Source organism: Leishmania infantum, chromosome 31, assembly GCF_000002875.2.
Source record: "Leishmania infantum JPCM5 genome chromosome 31".
In the NCBI taxonomy this organism is placed as follows: domain Eukaryota; phylum Euglenozoa; class Kinetoplastea; order Trypanosomatida; family Trypanosomatidae; genus Leishmania; species Leishmania infantum.
Genome location: NC_009415.2, coordinates 1,240,676 through 1,263,350, shown reverse-complemented (window position 1 = coordinate 1,263,350; position 22,675 = coordinate 1,240,676). Strand labels below are relative to the sequence as shown.

Here is a 22,675-nt window from a genome sequence, read left to right as displayed (position 1 = left end):
TGGAGACTTCAGAAGCCTCGCCAGCGCTCCTTTAGAACTGACCGCACTCTTTCCCTTTCTCCATCTCAGCCCAAACACACAGCTGGCGCCACCGTTGCTCTTGGACTCGCTCTGCCTTTGTTCGCCAAGCGACTCACCGCGGCGGGGAAGGAGCAGAGCCGGCCAATCCGCCTTCGATCCTTACTGTTAGGAGCTACCGTCCTCGTCGTGTCCGCCTCGCTGCGCCTCCGCGGCCTTCGCGCCATCCTTGCCTTTTTCTCCGGTTCCCGCAGCAGTGAAGATGTTGTTCCGCTCTTCTGTTCAGCATAATGTGCCGTTCCCGGTGCTCCGCAGCGCTGGTGCCTTTCCTCGGGTGGACCTCTGCATCATCGGAGGCGGCCCCGGCGGCATCGCGGCTGCCATGCGTGCCATCGGCTACGGCAAATCGGTCTGCATCGTCGAGGGCGGCCGGATAGGTGGCGCGGACTTGTGGGGCGGCACTGTGCCGTCTAAAATGATGTATGAAATTGCCCACTTCGCGGCCTCCCTGACGGGCCCGGAGTTTGCGCGGGACTTGGTGAACCCGGATGAGATGCAGAGCATTGTCGACAGCATCCCCAGCGAGCGCATCACGCAGCTGCTGAAGAAGACGTGTGCGGAGAAGGAACGCGAGTATCGCGCATTCTTGGAGGCATCGGGGGTGCAGCTGATTGAAGGTAAGGCAACATTCGCCAATCCGAACGAAATCGACATCCACACGGAGGGCACTGGCGAGTATCGCTCTCTTCAAGCCGACAACGTCGTCATCGCGACCGGCGCAATCCCGCGCAGCCACGCCTTTGCCAAGTGCGACCATAACCGCATCCTGAACTCCACTGACGTCTTTCAGCTGCCGATACCGGCGAGTATGGTGGTGATCGGCGCCGGGGCGATGGGGTGCGAGGTGGCGTCCATGTTCGCCAAGCTGGGACGCACCAAGGTCCGCTTGGTAGACAAGGCCCCGCGTATTCTGCCAAAAGAGGACGAGGACGTCGCGTCCTATGTGCAGCGTCACCTCATCCGTCGTGGCGTCGTCATTCACCAGGGCTGCCGACTCTTTGACCTGGAGGCTGGCGAGGAGGACTGCCGGTACTCGTTGCGCGACATCTTCAGTGGAGACATCGAGACCTACCACGCCGAGCGCGCTATGGTGGCGGTGGGACGCCAGCCCAACGTTGGGGCGCTGGGTCTGGAGAACACGAAGATTCGGGTTGAGAATGGGCAGCTCGACTGCGACGAGTACGGCCGCTGCAAGCCGTACAAGCACATCTACTGCATTGGAGACGCTACAGGGAGGCAGAAAACGGTAAACACCGCCCAAACGGCAGGCCAAGCAGTTGTGGACACCATGTTTGGCTGCTCCCCCAAGCTGGCTGTGAGCAACAACGCCCTCACGAACATTGCGACCGACATGTTCCTGGAGGATGAGGTCGCAAGCATTGGCCTAAGCGAGAAGCAGTGCCGTGCGAGGGGCATCGGCTACATTGTGGCGAGGCTTGAGTACAAGCACCTCACCCGCTCCATCGTGATGGGAGCGAAGGACGGGTTTGTGAAGATGATCGTGACGAATGACCGCGAGAAGCGAGTGTTGGGTGTGCGTGCCGTGGGGCCGCATGCCGGCTCCGTCGTGGAGGTGGCCTCGCTGCCGATTCTCAAAAACGAGTCCGTGTACACGATGCTTAAGCACAACCCCGCCTACCCGTCACTGGTGTCAGGGGTGATAGAATGCGCGGCGATGCTGGTCGGTCGCGGTGCCCGGTGCTCAAACGTGGTGGAAGGCATCTCCATAAAGAACTGGACCCCTGCCGACAGGGCGTAGCGCCAAATGAGGAAAGGGAGAGCGTGATCGTTGTGTGCGCCCTCTGCCTTTGGGGCAACAGAAATCTCTGTGCAACGCAGGCACCCCTCCGTGTGCGCGCGCGCCCCTTGAAATCACTGGAGGGAGCGAACAACGCGCGGCAAAGGGCAGCGATGCGGAGGGAAGAGAAGGGTGCTGAAAAGAAAAGAGAGAGGGAGAGAGGCGCCTGCTGTGGCGCAGGCCGTGATATGCCGCTCCCTCCGTGGCGGTCCTTTCACAGCGGATTACGTATGATGCCTTCTCCTTTCTCTGCGTCTCGTCTCCCGCCATATTGTTGGATGTGGACGGATATTTGGTTTACGGGTGCTCAGTGAAGCAGGGTGGCGAAGGAGGAGGGGCGATACTGGTGCACGGCGGTGAGCGGGCACCGTGCCAAATTTGCCGACGAAGCACAAACTCCGCCACACCTTTGCATGGCTGTCTCGCACATACACACACGCACATATGTATCTATATATATATATATAGGGGCGAACAAATGATGTACGTTGCCGTAGCACTTTCCTGCTCACGTCGCTGAGGAGAGGAGGAAGATGCCAAAAATCGACGCGACTAAGCATGCGCCCCTTCCTGTGCCCCCACCCCTTTCCCTTCCCTTGCGCACTCTTCTGCTGACGACCATCAATACCCTCTTTTACGCTGCCTTCTTTCTGCTCGGCTGCTTCGCCATGCTGTACTCTGCCGTCAACGCTGCATGCGCACTCACCCGGTGCATGCATCTGCCCCGTCAGCCTTGTTAAGTGGCTATTAATCGCCGACGCCTCATTTTTTTTTCTCTCTTGGTAAAGTGCTGGTGGCGATCCGCGAATTGTCGCACTCGTGCACGTGCAACACTGAGCAGCCTGTAGGTGCCATAATTCTAGTCGAGCTGCGAGACAATGGTTGGGCTTTCGAAGGTAGAGGTCATTATCGGTAAGCTGCTGCTGAACCCGGCCCACAACACGGCCGCACCGAAACGAGATGCAAATAGCCCTCTCTCGTCTTTTGCAAGGCAGTCGCGGCTGAAGGCCTTCCAGGCAGAGACGGCAGCTGCGGCTGCGGCTGGGGCACCCAAGGCAGATTCGGCCAATCGCACCGGCCACACTCGAGGCCGCAGCAGTAGCAGCATCTCCGACCCGCGGGAGTTCGCGACGGGGGAGATGACGGAGGAAGAGGTGGTGTACCTCGTGATGGAGTCGCGAAAGTTATTCATGTCACAGCCGATGCTGATTGAGATAGAGGCCCCGGTGAACGTGTGCGGTGATGTGCACGGACAATATCACGACCTGCTGCGCCTCTTCGAACTTGGCGGCTACCCGCCAGATAGTAACTACATCTTCCTCGGCGACTACGTTGACCGTGGCGAGCAGTCGCTAGAAACCGTTTGTCTGCTGCTCGCCTACAAGCTGAACTTCCCCAACAACTTTTTCCTTCTCCGTGGCAACCATGAGAGCAGCAGCATCAATCGCATCTACGGCTTCTTCGACGAGTGCAAGCGCCGCTACAGCGTAAAGCTCTGGAAACTCTTTACTGACACCTTCAACTGCATGCCGGTGGCCGGTCTCATCGACGGACGCATTCTGTGCATGCACGGCGGCCTTAGTCCGGAGCTGCACAGCCTAGATCAAATCCGTCGCATTCTGCGGCCATCTGACGTGCCGGATAGCGGTCTCATCTGCGACCTGCTCTGGTCGGACCCCGCCGATGACCCGATCATCGGCTTTGGCGAGAACGACCGCGGCGTTTCATGGACCTTTGGCGAGAACGTGGTGGAGAACATCACTCAGGCGCTGGACCTGGACCTGATCTGCCGTGCGCACCAGGTCGCCGAAGAGGGCTACAAGTTCTTCGCGAAGCGAAAACTCCTGACCGTTTTCTCGGCTCCCAACTACTGTGGCGAGTTCAACAACTACGGGGCCTTCCTGTGCGTCGATGAAAACCTCATGTGCAGCGTAAAGCAGCTCGTGCCGCTCTTCGAGGTGGACGACTTCGAGTGAGAAGGGAGAAGACTGGATGCAGGTGTGTGGAGGGGGTGATCGAGTTGTGCTTTTTTTTTTCGCAGTTTCTTGCGGTAGGCTATGCCTCTTCTCTTTCTGTGGTTAGTGAAGCTGAGGCTCTTGCTGGTGCACGTGGTCGTCGATCCCTTGCCCTCGTGCTGATTTTCCCCATGATATGGGTGTCTTGCTGCCATGCACAGGCGCGGATGCGCAGTTTCCTTTGGAGCGGCACCCCCTGCCCATACCGTACGTCCCCTCGATGCGACCACGCCGCGGCAGATGCGCACGTGTCTCTCCCCGTTGGCGTGCCCGTTGTGCAGGTCCTGCGTCGCACTGCTCCTTTTCTTGCTTTGTTCTCGCTTGGGCTCTGTACCATCCCCTCTCTTTCTCCGTGTATGCGTGTGCGTGCGTGCCGCTTGCGTGGTGGCCTTTCCTCCTGTGCTGCACATCGTGCACGTGCCTGTAGGTGGGCGTGTTTCTTGTTTTCTCTCTCTTTTTGATGTGTGCGCGGCTCGAACGTGCCCTCGCCCTCACTGCCTCGTCTCTGTTCTTGTCATCGAGAGTACTGCGACACTCAGTCGCCCTGCGACCGCTCCGGTGGGCTTCTCTTTTTTTTGGAAGGGGCTATGAAGGACATTTCTGGCACGTGATGGGATGTGCGCTCTCTGCTTTAACGCCGCATTTGCCAGTGGGGCCACGACAAGCACATGTTTGTCGCCGTTGGCGCAGCATTTAGCAGACGTCGCCCTCCCCCTCCCCCTCCACCTTCCCCTTCCGGTGACGTGCTGCACACCTTCTCCCAGCACAACCTCCAATATGCACACTCAGAGACAGTGGCCGACATCCCAAGTCTTTCCCTTTCGGTTGAACGGTGTACGTCACGAATTTGAATGCTGTAAGCTTGCTCCTTGTCTTTGCTGTGCTGCTGCTGCTCTCTCTCTCTCTGGCGGGGAGAAAAGAGAGCGGAGGAGGCACGTTGGATTATCACAAGCGCGCTTCACTCTTCTCTCTCTTTGTATGCATGCTTGTTTTCTCCTCGTCGCTGCTCCATGGGCGTTTACAGTTGTTGCTGTCGTGTGTGCGTTTTATGTGACCGACTGGCCATGTTGTTGTAGTTGTAGTGCGCGTTGTGTCATGTTGTATGTCTGGAAAGCGAAGGTTCGTGCTGGCTTCTCTGCTGTCTGTGTGACCTTTAACGGGAGTTTCTGCTCTGACGCGCGCGAGATACTTTTCCGTGGGCTGCACCTCTTTTTTTTGGGGGGGGGGGGCGCGGCAGTCTGTGCTGGGGCTCGTCGCACGTTTTTTGTTTCTGGTGTTCACGCTTTCGTAGCGTTGTGTCATCGTTGCTGGTCTTCCACCACAAACTCTGAAACTTATTTTCGCCTTTACAGGAAAGCAGAGTGTTGTCGGCACCCTATTCGTGTGCACGCATGAAGGCTCGAGGATCTTGCTGCCTTGCTGTTGATGCAGTGGCTTGATCTCCGCTGCGTGGAGTATCTGTGAACGTATCCGCTCTCTGGGTCTGGATATGCGTCTGCTCCTCTCGTGCATAACACTTCGACTCCCTCACTGTCTCCGTCTTTTTCGAGCTGTGCTGACTCCTCGGATTGTCTCTCTCATCTCATCTTTCATCACCGGTTTAGAGAAGCTGCGTGGCCGGGCACATGCAGACCTTTCAGGGATGCAGAGAATACAGCCTCGGTGCTTGCCTGCTTTCCTTGCGTTGGGCCTCTCTCTCCCCTCCCCCTTCTCGCCAACACCTTGAGCTTCCACGTCTCTGCACACATCGTTGCAGGCCGTAGCTGTGCAGCCACCATACAGCGTGTTTTCATGTCCTGCCCACAACACACTGTCGCTCACGTCTCTCCGGCACTGAGGCGTTGATCATTCCTACTTCGAATGAACCGATGCAGTCTGCGGCAACAGGGGGCGCGTCTCGATACGGTGAAGCCAGTGAAGCAGGCTTTCCCAGCTGATGTGCCGCCGGCTGCGCACTCCCCCGCGGGTGCGCCAGATGGACACAGGACTGTCTTCTCTCATCATGATGGCGAGGCGCACAATGACACGGCACGCCGAGACGAGCAGGCTAGCTACTCATCGCAGTCTTCTCTGCCGCCGGCTCCCTCGGCGGTCACACCCTACACAGGCAACTGGCCTCCTTATGCTCTGCTTCTCGTCTCTTGCTTGATCGTAGCCGCGGCGGGGCTCGGCGGAAGTGCGGCTCGTGTGGCGCTGCAGAAGTGCTTTGAGAAGAACCCCTTCTTCCCGAAGTACAACTACATCGGGCCCAACATTCTGGGCAGCTTCTTGATGGGCTTCTCTGTGACCGTCCTCCCACCCGAGGCCGCGCTGCCCTTGACCTACCGCGCCCTCTGCGTCGGCTTCTGCGGCAGCTTTACGACGTTCAGCTCGTGGATTGTCAAGGTGATGGTTCAGAACACCGTCGCAGATGCCTTTGAGCACCTGCTCATTGGCGGCACAATGCCCCTTGTTTTCTTCCTCTGGGGCCGTGACTGCGGGCGTGGCGTGCGGTGGTGCTGTGCGCATGTCGTTGGCTCTCCGTGGGAGACATGGCCATTGCACCGCTCGCTGCTTCGTGCCGTTGATGCCGTCGTGCTTGTCCTTGTGGTTCTTGCATCGATCCTATCGCCGGTTCTTGTGCTGGTGTACATCAGCGAGGGCGGCATCCGTGTCATCTCCGCCGACGACGTTCGCGTGGTGGCGCTCGCCCCTGCCGGCGCGGTCACCCGCTTTGTGCTCTCGGTCTGCCTAAACAAGAGGGCCTGCGCCGCTCAGTTCCCACTGGGCACGCTAGCAGCCAACCTTCTAGGTGTGCTGCTCGCTGTCGTCATGTGCAACATGGAGGTCAACCACCTCTCCTGCGAGTGGTGCATCGTTGTCCGGAATGGCATCGGCGGGGCGCTCTCCACCGTCTCCTCCGTCGCGAACGAGCTGGTTAGTTTCTACGGCAGCGGGCGAATGCCGCTAGCGTACGTCTACGCGCTGGTGTCAGTTGGTTTCAGCGTCTTCATTGCCGGCGTTGGACGACCTCAACTTCACCGCCGCGGCGTGAGCTGAGCATCTCCGGCTAGTGCTTCAAAGGGAAGAGCGCGATGCAGCGGCAGTGACGAGGCGCAGTGCATCCCGTAGGCCGCGCTCCTTTCTTGGTTTCCTGCCACCGCCTTCCGCTTCACACTGCCCCCCCCCCTTTTATATGTGGACTTCTATGTGTTGTGCTGTGTGCGTGCTGACGTGTGTGAGCGCCCTGCCATCTGCTTATACGGTTGTGCGCCGTATCACAGATACAAAACAATGGTGCGCAGTAAAAGCAGATTTCATGTCGAAGGGAGATGATGAGGCTCCCGTTGCAGCGAGTAGCTTGCTCGCCTCAGTGGCGGTACAAACCGTTTGCAGAGCGACCCACATTGAAAAGCAGAGCAGGTGACACGTCCAAGCCCTCTAGTGAGCTGACGTGTAAAAATGCTCGAACGCCATTCTCCCTCTCCTTCTCTCCCGCCCGCCCGCATCACTTCACCGCTGCCCTGCACTTCTACGTCCGCTGCAGGTGTATGTGTGTGTTTCTCACATCTCGCGTATCTCCGTGACTCTTTTTTGTTTTTCAGAAGACACCGCTCCCGCCGCTTGCCTTTTCCGTCGGCACCACTGATAGAGCACAAACCACAAACGCGACATTGCCCTTGTGCCCTCTGCGGAGCCGTGCTGAGCAGCCGTGGGGGGAGGGGCGAGGCAGTCGCAACGGTTTCAGAGGGACGCGCATTGCAAGTAACTTTTTTTTTATAGCCGGAGCGACTGTGTTTAGTGCTTGGTGGCCTCGGAGTGACAGCGGATACCTGTAGGCTCGCTCGCCTTGGCGCTTTCAACCGCCCGCTCTCTACCTCACTCTCCCTTTCAAGGGTTTTCAGCTTCGCTCCTATTCCCTTAACAGGACAGCTTCATAACGATGTCGGGTGGTGCGCCTCTCCCGCCTTCGCAGATGCCACTGCAGAAGGTGCATGAGGTTCAGTTTGAGGTGTTCAAGGAGGCGCAGATCAAGGCCTATGCCAAGTGCATCATCGAGCATGCCAAGTCCTACGAGCACGGTCAGCCGGTGCGGGGCGGCATCAACGACCTGCGCATGGGCACGACAGACTTCGAGTACAGCTGCGAGACCTGCGGGCTGAAGCACCCGGAATGCCCCGGCCACTTTGGCTACGTGGAGCTGGCCGAGCCGATCTTCAACATCAACGTGTTTGACGTCGTGCTGATCGCGCTTAAGTGCGTCTGCAAGTACTGCGGCGCGCTGCTGATGGACACAAATGACCCGTCAGAGATGAAGAAGATCGCGCATCTGCAGGGCCTCAACCGCCTGCGCATGGTCGCCAAGCTCTGCGGCAGCGTGTGCAAGCGGAGCAAGGACATCCAGGGCTGTGAGGGCAAGGGCCGCCAGCCGCGCATCGGCCGCTTCGCTGGCATCTACCCAGGTCTGCAGATCAAGGTTACTCAGGAGGAGCAGGATTACGTGTGGCACGCCGAGAACGCGCGGCAGGTGCTGGACCGCGTCTCGGACAGCGATGCCCTCATCATGGGCTTCGACCCGCGCTTCTGCCACCCACGGGACTTGATCCTCACGGTGCTGCCGATTCCCCCGCCGCAAGTCCGCCCCGCCGTCGCCTTCGGCTCGGCCAAGTCGGATGATGAGCTCACCCACCAAATCATGTCCATTGTGAAGCGCAACATTCAACTACGCAAGGACAAGGAGTCCGGCGTCAAAGCCGCCGTGGACCGCTCGCGCGCACTTCTGCAGGAGCACGTTGCCACTTTCTTCAACAATGCCTCCACCTACTACAAGCCCGCCAAGGTCGGCGACACCAAGAAGCTCAAGTCACTGACGGAGCGGCTGAAGGGGAAGTACGGCCGGCTGCGCGGCAACTTGATGGGCAAGCGCGTAGACTTTTCGGCCCGCACGGTCATCACCGGCGACCCAAACATCGACGTCGATGAAGTCGGCGTACCGTTCTCCGTCGCCATGACGCTGACCTTCCCGGAACGGGTGAACGTGATTAACAAGAAGCGTCTGACGGAGTTTGTGCAGCGCACCACGTACCCTTCGGCCAACTACATCATCCGACCGAACGGCAACGTAACGAAGCTGGCTCTCGTGAAGGATCGCAACGCCGTCCACCTCGACGTTGGCGACGTGGTCGAGCGCCACGTCATCGACGGCGACGTTGTGCTCTTCAACAGGCAGCCGACGCTGCACCGCATGAGTATGATGGGGCACCGCGTCCGCGTGCTGAACTACAACACCTTTCGCCTGAACCTGTCCTGCACGACGCCGTACAACGCCGATTTCGACGGCGATGAGATGAACCTGCATGTTCCGCAGTCGCTGCTCACTAAGGCGGAGCTGATTGAGATGATGATGGTACCCAAGAACTTCGTGTCGCCGAACAAGTCGGCGCCCTGCATGGGCATCGTGCAAGACAGCCTGCTCGGCAGCTACCGCCTTACCGACAAGGACACCTTTGTCGACAAGTACTTTATTCAGAGCGTCGCGCTCTGGCTGGATCTGTGGGAGTTGCCGATCCCGGCCATCCTGAAGCCGCGTCCACTCTGGACCGGAAAGCAGATCTTCTCGCTTATCCTGCCGGAGGTCAACCATCCCGCCTCTCCGTACGACAAGCCGCCCTTCCCGCACAACGACAAGAAGATCATGATCCAGCGTGGCCAGCTGCTGGTGGGCGCCATCACGAAGGGCGTCGTCGGCGCCGCCCCGGGGTCGCTTATCCACGTCATCTTCAACGAGCGCGGCTCCGATGAGGTGGCCAAGTTCATCAACGGCGTGCAGCGGATCACGACGTACTTCAACTACTGCTTTGCCTTCTCGGTCGGCGTGCAGGACACCGTGGCCGATGCGACGACGCTCAAGGAGATGAATAACGTGCTGCACAAGACGCGCCAATCCGTCGAGAAAATCGGCGCCGCTGCGAACAACGGCAAGCTGACGCGCAAGGCTGGCATGTCGCTGCTTCAGTCCTTCGAGGCAGATGTGAACAGTGCCCTAAACAAGTGCCGTGAGGAGGCGGCGAAGAAGGCGCTGAGTAATGTCCGCCGCACAAACAGCTTCAAGGTCATGATCGAGGCCGGAAGCAAGGGCAGTGACCTGAACATTTGCCAGATCGCCGTATTCGTCGGGCAGCAAAACGTCGCCGGCAGCCGCATCCCCTTCGGCTTCCGTCGCCGCACGCTGCCGCACTTCATGTTGGACGACTACGGTGAGACGTCTCGTGGCATGGCGACGCGCGGGTACGTGGAAGGGCTGCAGCCGCACGAGTTTTACTTCCACACCATGGCAGGGCGCGAAGGGCTCATCGACACAGCCGTCAAGACGTCCGACACCGGATACCTGCAGCGAAAGCTCGTGAAGGCGCTGGAGGACGTGCACGCCTCCTACGACGGCACGGTACGGAACGCGAACCAGGAGCTCATCCAGTTGGCGTACGGCGAAGACGGGCTGGACGGTGCTCGCATTGAGGGCAACCAAGCCTTCCCGATCCCGCACATGACGAACAGTGAGATGGCTGACAAGTACCGCTACGAGTACAACGACGAGGGCAGCTTCTCGGAGAACATGGGCGGCCATTACATGGATCCGTTTGTGCGCGACTCGCTGCTGCGCGACCCGCAGAGCGTGCTGAAGCTGCAGGAGGAGTTCGAGCAGCTGATGAAGGATCGCGCGATGTCGCGGCTCGTTATTGACATGGAGGACAAGAACAAGCTCAAGATGAACCTGCCCGTGAACGTCGCGCGGCTCATTCAGAACGCGCGCACGACGATGGGTAAGCGCAGCCAGGTATCCAACCTGAACCCGATCACTGTGATCAACCGCGTGCGGGAGCTGCAGGAGGACCTCGCGCAGCTGTTCCCGTCCTACCACAAGGACTACAACGGCCGCTTCGCTAATGTGCTGAGCCAGCAGCGCGTGGAGCGGGCCCTCACGCTCTTTGGCATCCACTTGCGCCAGATCCTCGGCTCGAAGCGGGTGCTGAAGGAGTACAAGTTGAATGACAAGGCGTTTGAGTACCTGCTGAAGGAGATCCGCACCAAGTACCAGCAGTCCCTCATCACCCCTGGTGAGATTATCGGCGCCATTGCCGCGCAGTCGTGCGGTGAGCCCGCGACCCAGATGACCCTGAATACCTTCCACAACGCCGGCATTTCGTCCAAGAACGTGACCCTCGGCGTGCCGCGGCTGCTGGAGCTGCTGAATGTGAGCAAGAACCAGCGCAATGCCAGCGTGGCCGTCTGCCTGATCCGCGAGTATCAGAAGCGCAACAAGGCGCAGGAGGCGCAGCAGTTTATCGAGTACTGCACGCTGGCGAATATAACGACAACGGTGCAGATCATATACGACCCCGACCCGCGCAACACCGTCGTGGCCGAGGACGAGGAGATGATCCGGTGGGAGCAGGCGGTGATGAATGAAGAGGACGAGGAGCCGGACGCAGAGCAGCCGCCGTCGCCTTTCATTGCACGCCTCATCCTGGACAACGACCTCTTCAACGACAAGCGGCTTAACATGAAAGATGTGAAGAGCGCGATCCGGCAGGTAGACGACACCTACATGGTGCAGGCAAACATGGAGAACGACGGCCAGCGCATTGTGCGGCTGCGTCCGCGCAAGTGCACCGGGGCGGACTCCGTGCCGGCGCTCACGAAGGCGGTCGCGCAGCTGCTGCAGAGCGTGCACCTACGCGGTATCCCTGGCATCAAGAAGACGCTGCTGAAGGAGGGCAACACGTTCCGCGTCGACCCCGAGACGGGCGGCATCAAGAACGAATCGAGCTGGATGGTGGACACAGAGGGCACGGCGCTGCAGCGCATCTTCGTCGGCGTCGTGAACAACGAGGGCAAGAACATCATCGACTTCTCCAAGACCAGTAGCAACAAGATCCCTGAGGTGGTGACGGTGCTGGGCATCGAGGCGGCGCGGCGCAAGCTGCTCTCCGAGCTGCGCGAGGCTTATCTCGCCTACGGGCTAAACATCAACTACCGCCACTACACCATCCTTGTCGATACCATGTGCCAGCGCGGTTACCTGATGGCCGTCAGCCGCACTGGCATCAACCGCAGCGAGACATCCGGGCCGTTGATGCGGTGCTCCTTCGAGGAAACGGTGAAGGTGCTCATGACAGCGGCCGCGTTTGGCGAGAAGGATCCGGTGCGTGGGGTATCTGCGAGCCTCGTACTCGGCAATCAGGCCCGCATCGGCACCGGCCTGTTTGACCTTCTGCTGGACATGAGCAAGCTGCAGCACGTGGTCCCGCTCGATAAGGCTACGGAGGCACGAACCTCAAACGTGTACCACACCGACGCATCCGTCGCACCGGGCTCCTCGACGCTGCAGGGGTCGCACGGCGAGCTGCCGCCGTCGACTGTGCACGAGAACAGCTCCCTTGCCGCCGGTGCCTCCTCCGTGTACCCGCGACATGAGAGAGCTGGCATGTACGGCGGCATCCCGATCGAGGCGAGCGAGGTGCAGTTCAGCAGTGCTCTGCCGACGGTGATGGGAACGGTCTTGGCCGCCTCGAACACGACCGAGTACCACAGCAGCCACCACCTCTCTGGTGCTTCCACGTACTTGGCGTCGTCGGCGCTGCCGAGCGCGAGTGCGCTTGATACCGAGCTGTCCTCCTACCACCTACAGTCAGTCGCCCGCTCTACTGCGTACGGCTACGCACCCGTGACGGCCTCTGGAATGCCTATGCCCGGCGGTGCTCAGCTATCCGTCGGCGAGGGCGGCAGCATGCCATACCCATACGAGGCGTCGAACGGCGAGCGATTCGGCTCTCTCGGCGGCGCGGCCAGCTCACGGGCGAGTGCGCCCTACGACCCCACCCAGCAGCCGTCTCAGGAATTCTCGCCGACCGAGGAGCAGGAGGAGCCGTGAAGCTGACGAAAAGCGGCAACAGAGAGCAGGAAAGGACGCTTGACCCTCCGCGGCCCCACTGGCGGCGCGTTTCGCGTTTGCGTCATGTGCATCCTCGTTCTCTGTTACGTGGGCGTCATGCGCGTGTTTGCAACAGGTTCTGGTGCACGTGCCTGCCGTGGATATGGCGGCGATCTCTCTCCCGGGCATTTCCGTTGGCTTGCCGTGGCGTGGCGGCCGAAGGATGCGTACGTCTGCGCCGCATACGGTGTTGGCCAAGGTGTGTTTCGCTTCCACAGCACTTCGTCTCCCTCGGTGTGTGATCGCCTTCGATTGCAAGCAGATGAAGGGCAATGACCGCGGCATGCCTAACGCGTTGCCGGCAGAGAGAGAGAGAGATAGAGATGGCGAAATGATTTTGCACGTGTGTGCGTGTGCGCCTGCGCGCATCTGTCTGTTTGAGTTGCCGAGGCTGAGAATGGCTGCCCTTTGATGGAGGAGGTGGCGGTGTGTGTGCGCGCGCGCCCGTGTGTTGAATTGTGTCTGAATCCCTTTTTAATGCAAGAAGCCACGAGAACGAGTAGACACAGATGTCGAGCTGATCTCTCTGAGGGGATCGCGAGAAGAAGAGGCGGCAACCTCGGTATTGTTGTAGAGCGGAATCGGAGGGGAGGGGGCTTCTCGCGTAGCGCTGTTGTCCTACGTTTCTGTGAAACGCTACTGTTCCCGGGTGTTGAGTGCGGTTTGTGCACCTGCAGGCCCTTGTACGGTGCCGCTAACCTTCTTGCCCTCGCCCTTTTCGCGTGGCGTGACGTGCGGTATATGGTCCTGCCCTCCTTCTTTGCCACTCCCCGCTCCTCTCGCCTGTCTCGCCCAATCCCGATGCGCGTCACGTGTGGCGCGGATCACGACTGGCGGAAATACCTCCCTCCCCCTCCCCCCAAACATACACACACACATATATACACAGACAGGCAATACCTTAGTCTTATCCCTATTCTCTGCGACTACTGCGTCTAGCGCCTGCGGCTCGTTTTTCCTTTGCGCACTGCGCTCTCTTTTATCTGTGCTTCACCACGATCGAATCATGGCGCAGCGGGCGATGCTGGCCGCCGTCGTTGGCGTGCTGGTTCTCTGCGTGTACGTTGTCCAGGCGGAGATCTTCTTCCACGAGGAGTTCAACACCATGGATGGGTGGGTGCAGTCGGAGCATACGAGCGACTACGGCAAGGTCGCGCTCTCGGTGGGTGCGATTCACGTGGATGCTGAGAAGGAGCAGGGCCTGAAGCTCATGGAGGACGCCAAGTTCTACGCTGTCTCGAAGAAGCTGCCGAAAGCAGTTTCGAACGACGGCAAGTCGATCGTTGTCTCCTTCTCCGTCAAGAACGAGCAAAAGCTTACGTGCGGCGGCACCTACCTCAAGTTCTTTTCCGAGCTGGACCAGAAGGACTTACACGGCGAGTCTGCGTACTGGCTGATGTTCGGCCCCGACACCTGTGGCTCCAGCACCCGTCTGCAGTTCATCTTGAGCTACAACGGCACGAACCACCTCTGGAAGAAGTTGTGGAGGCCAAAGACCGACAAGGCCACTCACGTCTACACGGTCGAGATCGCGCCAAACAATACGTACCAGCTGTACGTCGATGGCATGCACATCCAGGAAGGGTCGTTTGAGGAGGAGTGGGACATGCTACCGCCAAAGACCATCCCTGACCCGACGGATGAGAAGCCGGCGGACTGGGTGGATGACATGATGATGGACGATCCGTCTGACACGAAGCCGGAGCACTGGGACGACGAGCCGGCCACCATCACCGACTCTGAGGCTGTCAAGCCGGTGGACTGGGACGATGCGGAAGACGGCGTGTGGGAGGCCCCGAAGATTCCGAACCCGAACTACCGCGGTGCGTGGACGCCGCGCCGCATCCATAACCCCGACTACAAGGGCAAGTGGGCAGCGAGGCAGATCCCGAACCCGGCTTACAAGGAGGACCCGAACCTGTACAGGGCGCCGGCGCCGCTGCAGTACGTCGGCATCGATGTCTGGCAGGTGGAGGGCGGCAGCATCTTCGATGACATAATCATCGGTGACGACATTACGGAGGTGTTGGGTGTGGTGAAGAGCACGTACGGCGCCATGGCAGAGAAGGAGAGAGATCTCATCCAGGCGGAGGAGAAGAAGGAGGCCACGAAAGAGCCGGCGGAGGCGGCAGCCGAGAAGCCGAATGTGGGCGAGCACGCTGACCACACGCCAGACGAAGGCGACAGCGAGGATAAGGAGGACCTGTAGTTTGTGCGTGTGCAGCACGCGCGTGAGCGAGGAAGCGCTGTGGCGGTGAGTTGCGTACGCGTATGTGTGTGTGCGCTCGTCCTGCTCCCTCTCCCTCGCCCTCGTCCTCGTCCTTTTCGACGCTTCAGAGCACTCTCGCCAACATATTATAGCAACATGGAATAGTGGAACGAGCAGAATTAGCAGGGCAAGCCCGAAGGTGCGCTGTCGTCTCATGGGGTTCATTTTGGCATGAACGAATCAGCCCAGTCATCAGTGACGACACTTGCACATAAAACGAAAGCGAACGTGGGGTGACAGCCCGCCGTGGAGGATTGGTCTGGACGGCGTACGTGTGCGTTCGGGTGTCCTGCACGAGGATACTTGTATGCGTGATGTGGCAATCGTTGGGCTGTGTGCTCTCTGTCGCGTCTTTTTTTTTGTCGTTCCCGCATCTCTATCTTTCCTTCCTTCGTGCCCTTCCCGAGTGTATGCTTCACTGAGTGCGTGAGGACCGTGTGCGCAGGTCAGAACTACTCCATACCGACGGTATTATTGGGCTTTTCATACGTGTCGACAAAGGAGGCGCTGCTGCTGCTGCTCACGTGAGAGCGGAATAGGGGTGGGGTTGAAGTGCCGAGGAACGAGAACGCACGAGGGCCACGGACACCGCCGCGACTGAGCAGAAGGAATAGAACTTCCCATGCGTGATGCGATCAAGTGGCATCCGTCACCACCCCATCTCGATCGCGTCTCTGAGTAAGCTTCCTCGCACTAACACACCAGGGCGTGGTACGTAAGGAAGAGAGTGTCAGATGAATACACCAGTTAGCTGTCTACCAACCTCCCTTTCTCTTTGGAATCTGAGAGAGACATGGAAGGGACGGGAGGTGTGTGTGTGGGGGGGGTGACTGTGGCTTTATCTGTGCTGCGCGAACCACTTCCATAACGAAAAAAAAAAATGAAACGCGAAACGCCATCTATGGTGATTGGAACCGAGAGGGTCGAGAGCGCTTCAGCGCACCCTTCGATGAGCCGCTGGGTTCTCGAGGACCCTCCCCCTCTCCCCACAGAAAAAAGGATTCGGTGCCATCACACATGTCCTGCACACCCGTGCGTGCGCTCTGCACAGCTGATGGCGACACATTTCTGCTGAACCGTCCTTTTTCCGTGCATGTACGAGTAAAGGGTCAAGTGGCTTGCCTTGGGCTTCAACTTGCTTCCTTCTCCCCTCCCCCTCTTCTTTGGGTTCCGCCGTCTCCTCGAACGATCTCGGATTTCCTATTTTCTTTTTTTCTTTGTTGTACGGTGAGGCCCGCCTACATCGACTCCTCGCGCTCCACGCATACTCGTCCACATGCTGAGTGCGTCGCAACGTCCAGTCCTTTTAATGAGCGGACGGCAGCGCCATTTTATTGTATCTCTAGTGCACCGGCGGCTTCCCCGTAGCACTCAACTGCGCCTACACGCCCTCTGCACGTGAGCTGCTCACTGCCTCTCTCTCTTTAACGCGGTGTCCACCTTCACGGGCACAGGCCCAACACCGTGTCGTTCACACTTACCTGCTTTGCTTTCCCTTCTGCTGACATTTCGCTGTGTATTCTTTCGTTGACCACACCCGCGCTACGTGCCCCGGCGAAGTCGTTCATCTGCACCGCAGCGCCCCTCCTTTTGGCTCGCTCCGTCGTCCCTTATTTTGTCCCGACGCCCGCACCCGCTCTCTCACGGAGGCCACACTCATGTCGTGCGCGGACGTGCGCCAGAAGGTGTTTCGCGTGCCGGGTAGCATCGTGCTGTCGGTTGGGCTCTCGTGGGACTTTATCGGCGCCGACCCGGTCGACCTCGACCTCAGCGCCGTCTGCTTCACGAAGGAGGGCCGCTTTCTGGACGTTGTCTTTTTCAACCACCTCTTCCCAGAAGGCACCGATGAGACGGCGCTGCGGGCACACCACATGGTGGACCCCGAGCTGCTGCCCTACATGTTTCTGAGCGGCGACAGTACAGTCGGCGGCGAGGATGAGAATCAGTTACCCGGCCTCGCACTCGCCGCAGGGCGGCGCCACCAGCAGCTGCGGCGGAGAGCAAGGCATCAGGCGACGGCGCGCGGTGGCATGTTGGGCACGCGCGACTACACAAACGCCGCAGCGAATGTGTTTGATCGCCTCTACGAGGAGGAGCAGCTTGCGGACGTGCAGCGCGCAGCGGATGAGGCGATCGGCTATGACGAGGATACCGCTGATGATGAGGTGGGTGCGGGTCAGCGACCTTTACGGCGTCGTCCGTGCCGTCATCGCGAGCTTGCCGACGAGGTTCTCACGTTCGTCATGAGCAAGATACCGGGTGAGGCGGATGTCATCTTCATCACCGTGTCGAGCTACACGGGCCAAGACTTCACGGTGCTGTCGCGGGCGAAGTTGATCGTCTACAACGAATCCACAAGCGAGCGCGTCGGCGTGATGGACGTGAGGCAGACGACGGAAAACGGCACAGCGAACCTGGCCGCCATGCTGATTCGTCTGCCACCGTCGCAAGAGGAGGAGGGGGTGGACGGCACAGATTGGGGCAGCGTGCACGGCGGCGCCGCAGCGCAGGAGTGGGATTTGCGGGAGCTCAACGTGCGCACGTTCGGCTACTCCTTTGTCGACACGCTGCCCCTCATGATGGACGTGCTTGGCGTGCCGCGCCGGTCACTGCTGGACGTCCTGCAGAACGTGCCGGACTACTCCTTGTCAAAGGTGAAGGCGGGGATCGCGTCGTGGACACTGTCCGACGTGCGCCTTGGCGTGGGCTGGAGCGGCGAGCACGACATCGACGCCTTCCTCGTCTTCCTCGACGAAAACCACAACTACGTCGACCACCTGTATCCGAAGAACGGGAAGCTGCGGTCGATGGCGCGGGACGCGGCTCGGCACTCCGGCGACGCGCTTTGCGGCTCCAACGCGGCCGGGGATGAGGAGTTCATTGATCTGCTGACGTACCGTGTGCCGGGCAACGTGAGCAGCATCGTCGTCGGTGCCACATGGATGGAGTCGTTCGGCCCCGAAAAGCGGACGTGCAAGTCCATCTTCGACGTGCCGGACCTGTACCTGCGCCTGCAAAACCGCACCGTGATGAATCCGCATTCCATGGAGGTCGATCGCTGGCCGCTCAACCGCGAAGCTCACGACCCGAAGGTCAAGAAGCAGCTACCGACCTCTTACAAGGACGCCGAGAACAAGGAGCAGCCAGTGCGTGCGGTGGTGCTGGGCGCGTTGGTGAAGACTGGCACGCAGCCCTTTGGAGCTCTCTTCCCCAACGGCCGCCGTATTGATCAGTACTTTCACAAGCACGGCCGCCCTCTTTCGGTCAGCGGCACTGGCCAGACTCGTAGCGCCTCTGTGACGTCTCGCGCTGACGACGGCGGCGGTGTCGCCATGTCGGAGTTCGAGGCGGATCGCGAGGAGGAGGTCCCGCTGTTTCAGTTGGTACCCATCCACCAGTATGTCCCGGTCGACCCACGTGAGGGCCTGTCACGCGTGATCCCGTACTTGCAGTGCATGATGGCCTATGCTGCAACGGTCGAGCGCCACACAATCGCGGCGGCGCGCCGTCGCGTCGCCGAAGCCGAGGCTGCCCGTCGCGGTAACGCGACGCCGTACTCCGGCGGGGAGAGCAGTGAGGCTGCTCCGCTGGACACGACGGCCGGTACCGCAGACACGCGTCTCGTGCTGAGCCGCGAAAACAACATGGTGGGCTGGAACCCCGCTACCAGCGCCTCCCTGCGGCGTGGCGGACGTGGCGAGACGACGGTCAAGGCTGCGCGAGAGCAGGCTGCGAGCGACACGGCAGAAACCACGGTGCTGCGCGATCGTTATGAGTGCATGTGGTCAAAGATGAAGCACTACGACAACCGTACCGACCTTTTCGCGATTGCCGTACAGTTCTTGGAAGTCGTGGAGGTGCAGCCGCAGATGCCGGATCGCTTCCGGTGCCACGGCGAGGCGTGGGTATTTGGGCAGACCAACTGCATCGTTCCGGCGCGCGGCAGCGTCTCCGTCTTTGACAACAAGCCGTACCGATCCCCGGTCCTCGTGGATCGCGAGAAGCTCGCGTGGGCAGATGCCAGCAGCAGCAGCAGCGGCTGCGGCTACTTCATTGTGCACAAGTATGACAGACTGCGCGTTATGCTCTTCGAGACGGCGTCCGTCGGCGTGGCAGACTTGGACCTCCTTTCCATGGACGCCTTGTGGGCCGGCAAGGACAACGTCCGAGAGGGTACTCTCGCAGATCGATTCAACCCCGTCGAGTGCAACGTGCGACTTGAAGGCGGTGTCAACGACGCCGGAACCGGCGAGCTCGCCTACAGTGCTGAGGTGCGGCTGCGCGTGTCGCGGGTACCACTCAACGCGGCGATGAAGAGGCTTCAACAGCAGGCGGACCGAATCAACGCGCAGCGCGGGCACGTACAGAAATTGCAGAATCGGTACGATGAGCGGTACTACAACGAGCAGTACAAGCCTTGCACCGTTATGTGAGGTGGAGAGCATCTCGTCTGTGTTTTGTGTGCAGAGACGCGCGCACACACCTAATCGTCATGGCTCTAGCAAGCAAGAAGACTCTGCGTGTGCTGTAGCAGCACCTTCTCAGCCCCTCTGTTTTCTCTCGTCCCTCCCTCGTCTTGGTGCGGCAGCATCATTATCATTCTCATTGTCTTCCTTTTTTTTTCATGTTGTTAGATGTAGCCCAGCACCGAAGTATAGCGTCGCTCTTACGCGTTGGCCACGACGTGACGGTGGAGTCTGCTTCGCCTCTCTGTGCAGCGCCCTGTTTATGTGTCTCCCCAGACGTTCCCGGCAACGGTGCTGCATCGTCTTTGCGTTGCTCTCCCGCCGCCGTTTTCTTTTTTTCTCGGTGGCTATTTCGTTTGTTCCTCTCTAGAGGTGCGCCCTATGTAGGTGCGCTGTCGGTGCCGTGTCCGTGTACTGCGGTCGTTTTCGCCTGATACAATGATTGGCGCCCCGTGCATGCACACGGGAGTCCAAAAGCCCAAGAAGAGAGGCAGCAGTGAATGCGATCTCAGCGCAGGCGTACTTTGGTGGCTCTCTCGGTGAAGTGATGCGATGCGGCAGATGGTCATTGTGGGCAAGAGAGCTCACCAGAACACGAAACGAAATGCCAGCTGCTTCTTCGAGCTAGTTGCTTGGCCCACGCCAGCGCGGATGTGGCGAACCTATCTGTGTCGAGGAAGGGGTGTATATCACAACGCGATGAGGGCGACAAGATGCTGTGCTGACGCACAGCTCTGCACTGCCGTCGTCGTCTCTGCTGCCCTCGCCTGAATGAGATATGCAGCGCAGGTCTATTTTGCACGCATTGCTCAGGAGAGGGCGCCCTTATTGGGGGGTTCGCACGCTGCGTGTGGGACTGTTCAAGACGTGAAACGCCACCCGATGTACTCCAACCCCTCTTCCTCGCTCTCCGTCCCCATTTTTTCTCCGCTTTCCTCCCCGTTAACAACCTGTGCGGCGGCCCACAAACGGGACACCGCCACTGCCTCACGGCGACGGTTTTTGCGCAGCCCACGGCGCAGCTCTCTTTGATTAGCCCACATTTCAGGAGTCCACCGGCCTTTTCGACTGCCCCGCCATGGCGTCCGATCCGGTAGACATCAAACTGGACCTCGAGAAGGAGTGCCTGGCGAACGAGTGCGCCAAGAAGGTGGGCGCGTACAACGCGTGCCTGGAGCGCATCAAGACCGTCAGCCCCGAGAAGGAGCCGCACTGCTACAACCAGTACTTTGCCATCGTGCACTGCGTAGACGTGTGCGTCGACCCGAAGCTGTGGCCGACACTCAAGTAAGTGAGGGGTGTAGCAACGCAGTGAAGCTCGGAGGGGCAGTAGGGCGTGTCGTGCGAGCACGTCCGACGGCAGCTCCACGCGCGCTGTTGTGGGATAGCGGCTGGCCGGCTGTCGCATGATGCCGCCTCCTGCAAAGTGGACAGAAGCCCCCTGCCCCCCGCCTCAAGCGAGCCGCGACCGCTTCGCACGGCTTCTTTCGAGTTCTGGAGGTGCTGACAGAGGTTCACGGGATGGCGGCAGGGGAGTTGCGATGTTGCTACGCGGACCCGCCGTCGGATGAGCACGATGACCTTTTAAACGTTTGTTTATGTTTGGCACCCACGTAGTGCCTGAATGAAAGCGGGGCACTCACATAGTACATTGCGTAGTCTATAGGGAGGAAGATGGCGCCCAGTTGTGGCGGGGTCTTCCACTTAACGCAGAAAAATAACGCGAAGCGAAAAACGCGATGGCAGAAGCTTTCCGCCGACGGTTCTCGTCCTTTAGAGCGTGTCTGTGTCATGTGCGCGGGCACACGACTCGCAACGGTGTGGGTGCTCTCCTCGTTTTTGGGGGAGACCCTTTTCGAGTGCACCTCGAGGATCAAATCTCGGATGTGGTTGCGGCGCGGAACTGATGCGGCCTCACGCGGTAGGGCCAATGACTCGCAGGTCGGGCTTCTCTCTCCTTCTGCATTCCTTTGTTGCTCATTCACGGTGTTGAGCCTGGCCACCTTCTCCGTTTTCTTTTTGCCGCTCCCTGCGCTATCCACACCACCCCCTTCTCTCTCTCCTGCTTCCCTCTCCTCTTGTTGTTGGGTTGCTGCGCAGTTCTCTTACACCAACCCCCTCCTCCCCCAACGCCCATTCACACACACACACACACAAAGACCGACGCTTGCCATCATTCGCTGGATGCTACAATATTTCCGAACCCTTCCGCGTCACGCCGCCACTTCCTCTGATCAAGTCTTTTCCTTATACGTACTGGGACTCTTTCGCTCACCGACGCCCTCTCCCCCCCCCACACACACACGTACATGAGCTGCTCCCATCTTTCTCCCTCTCTCCCTTTTTTCTCCGTCTAACCTTTCCGATTTTTTTTTTTACGCTCTTACACAAAGACGCGTGAGTTGTGCGGGCGTGGAGTGTGGTGTCGTTGAGGGAAAGCTGCCACTGCAACACAGCGTACACACCTCAGCCTGCCTCCTCTCTCGCGCGCGCGCACGCGGCAGCAGCAGCACGCAGTAGGCGGAGGGAAGGAGAGAGAGGGAGTGGCTTCAACTCGCACAGACGCGCATCTGACCGCTTGTGTTTTCTTGCGTTTTGGACTTCACATCTGCTCTTCTACAGTCAACTACGTTCACGTTTTCTTTTGTGGCTTCGCACCCGTGTTGTTTCTCCCCTCCCGCTGCTGCTCTCCCACCGTCTCTCATGCCTCTACCCTGATCACCGGCTCCTGGTTTGTCCTCGGCTTGTTTCGTGCACGTCTGCCTGTTTCGCTGCTCATCTCAGCGTGAGTGACCTTACCCTCTACCTCCCCATTCTCCCCCACACGGCGCCTTCGTGAGTGAAACTCGAAGAGGACCCGCACCACATACCCGCCTGCTGATCTCTGTGACGCCGCGTCTTCCAGCTGTCAAGCAGCGAAGGCCTGAGCTGCCACCCACCCCTTCCGCCCCCTCTCTTCACAACCTTCTTCTGCGCCGTGATTTGCACCCTGTTCTTTGCTACTTTATCCTCCCGATACGGCACAGCGGGCGAGAGCCGACAAACTCCTTTCGTGGCACCTCCAGTGCGCCGGCTCGA

The 22,675-nt window shown here is 59.6% G+C and overlaps 7 protein-coding genes across 7 annotated transcripts; all 7 read left to right on the top strand.

Annotated features, from left to right (window-relative positions):
* Nucleotides 1-400: 400 nt before the first annotated feature.
* On the top strand, nucleotides 401-1,837 carry LINJ_31_2710 (2-oxoglutarate dehydrogenase, e3 component,lipoamidedehydrogenase-like protein; the record flags this gene model as incomplete). The annotated part of the gene is made up of 1 exon (XM_001467551.1): nucleotides 401-1,837. One exon carries the CDS (start codon nucleotides 401-403, stop codon nucleotides 1,835-1,837), a length of 1,437 nt encoding a protein of 478 aa, XP_001467588.1.
* Nucleotides 1,838-2,754: 917 nt separating this feature from the next.
* Nucleotides 2,755-3,852, top strand: LINJ_31_2700 (putative serine/threonine protein phosphatase pp1(5.9); the record flags this gene model as incomplete). The annotated part of the gene is made up of 1 exon (XM_001467550.1): nucleotides 2,755-3,852. One exon carries the CDS (start codon nucleotides 2,755-2,757, stop codon nucleotides 3,850-3,852), a length of 1,098 nt encoding a protein of 365 aa, XP_001467587.1.
* A 1,899-nt stretch (nucleotides 3,853-5,751) lies between these two features.
* On the top strand, nucleotides 5,752-6,930 carry LINJ_31_2690 (conserved hypothetical protein; the record flags this gene model as incomplete). Its single annotated transcript, XM_001467549.1, has 1 exon — nucleotides 5,752-6,930. The coding sequence occupies one exon, from the start codon at nucleotides 5,752-5,754 to the stop codon at nucleotides 6,928-6,930; it is 1,179 nt and encodes a 392-aa protein (XP_001467586.1).
* Nucleotides 6,931-7,813: 883 nt separating this feature from the next.
* RPOIILS (RNA polymerase ii largest subunit) lies at nucleotides 7,814-12,802 on the top strand (the record flags this gene model as incomplete). Its single annotated transcript, XM_001467548.1, has 1 exon — nucleotides 7,814-12,802. The coding sequence occupies one exon, from the start codon at nucleotides 7,814-7,816 to the stop codon at nucleotides 12,800-12,802; it is 4,989 nt and encodes a 1,662-aa protein (XP_001467585.1).
* Nucleotides 12,803-13,868: 1,066 nt separating this feature from the next.
* On the top strand, nucleotides 13,869-15,071 carry LINJ_31_2670 (putative calreticulin; the record flags this gene model as incomplete). The annotated part of the gene is made up of 1 exon (XM_001467547.1): nucleotides 13,869-15,071. One exon carries the CDS (start codon nucleotides 13,869-13,871, stop codon nucleotides 15,069-15,071), a length of 1,203 nt encoding a protein of 400 aa, XP_001467584.1.
* Nucleotides 15,072-16,789: 1,718 nt separating this feature from the next.
* Nucleotides 16,790-19,564, top strand: LINJ_31_2660 (conserved hypothetical protein; the record flags this gene model as incomplete). The annotated part of the gene is made up of 1 exon (XM_001467546.1): nucleotides 16,790-19,564. One exon carries the CDS (start codon nucleotides 16,790-16,792, stop codon nucleotides 19,562-19,564), a length of 2,775 nt encoding a protein of 924 aa, XP_001467583.1.
* Nucleotides 19,565-20,675: 1,111 nt separating this feature from the next.
* Nucleotides 20,676-20,888, top strand: LINJ_31_2650 (ubiquinol-cytochrome-c reductase-like protein; the record flags this gene model as incomplete). Its single annotated transcript, XM_001467545.1, has 1 exon — nucleotides 20,676-20,888. The coding sequence occupies one exon, from the start codon at nucleotides 20,676-20,678 to the stop codon at nucleotides 20,886-20,888; it is 213 nt and encodes a 70-aa protein (XP_001467582.1).
* Nucleotides 20,889-22,675: the final 1,787 nt, after the last annotated feature.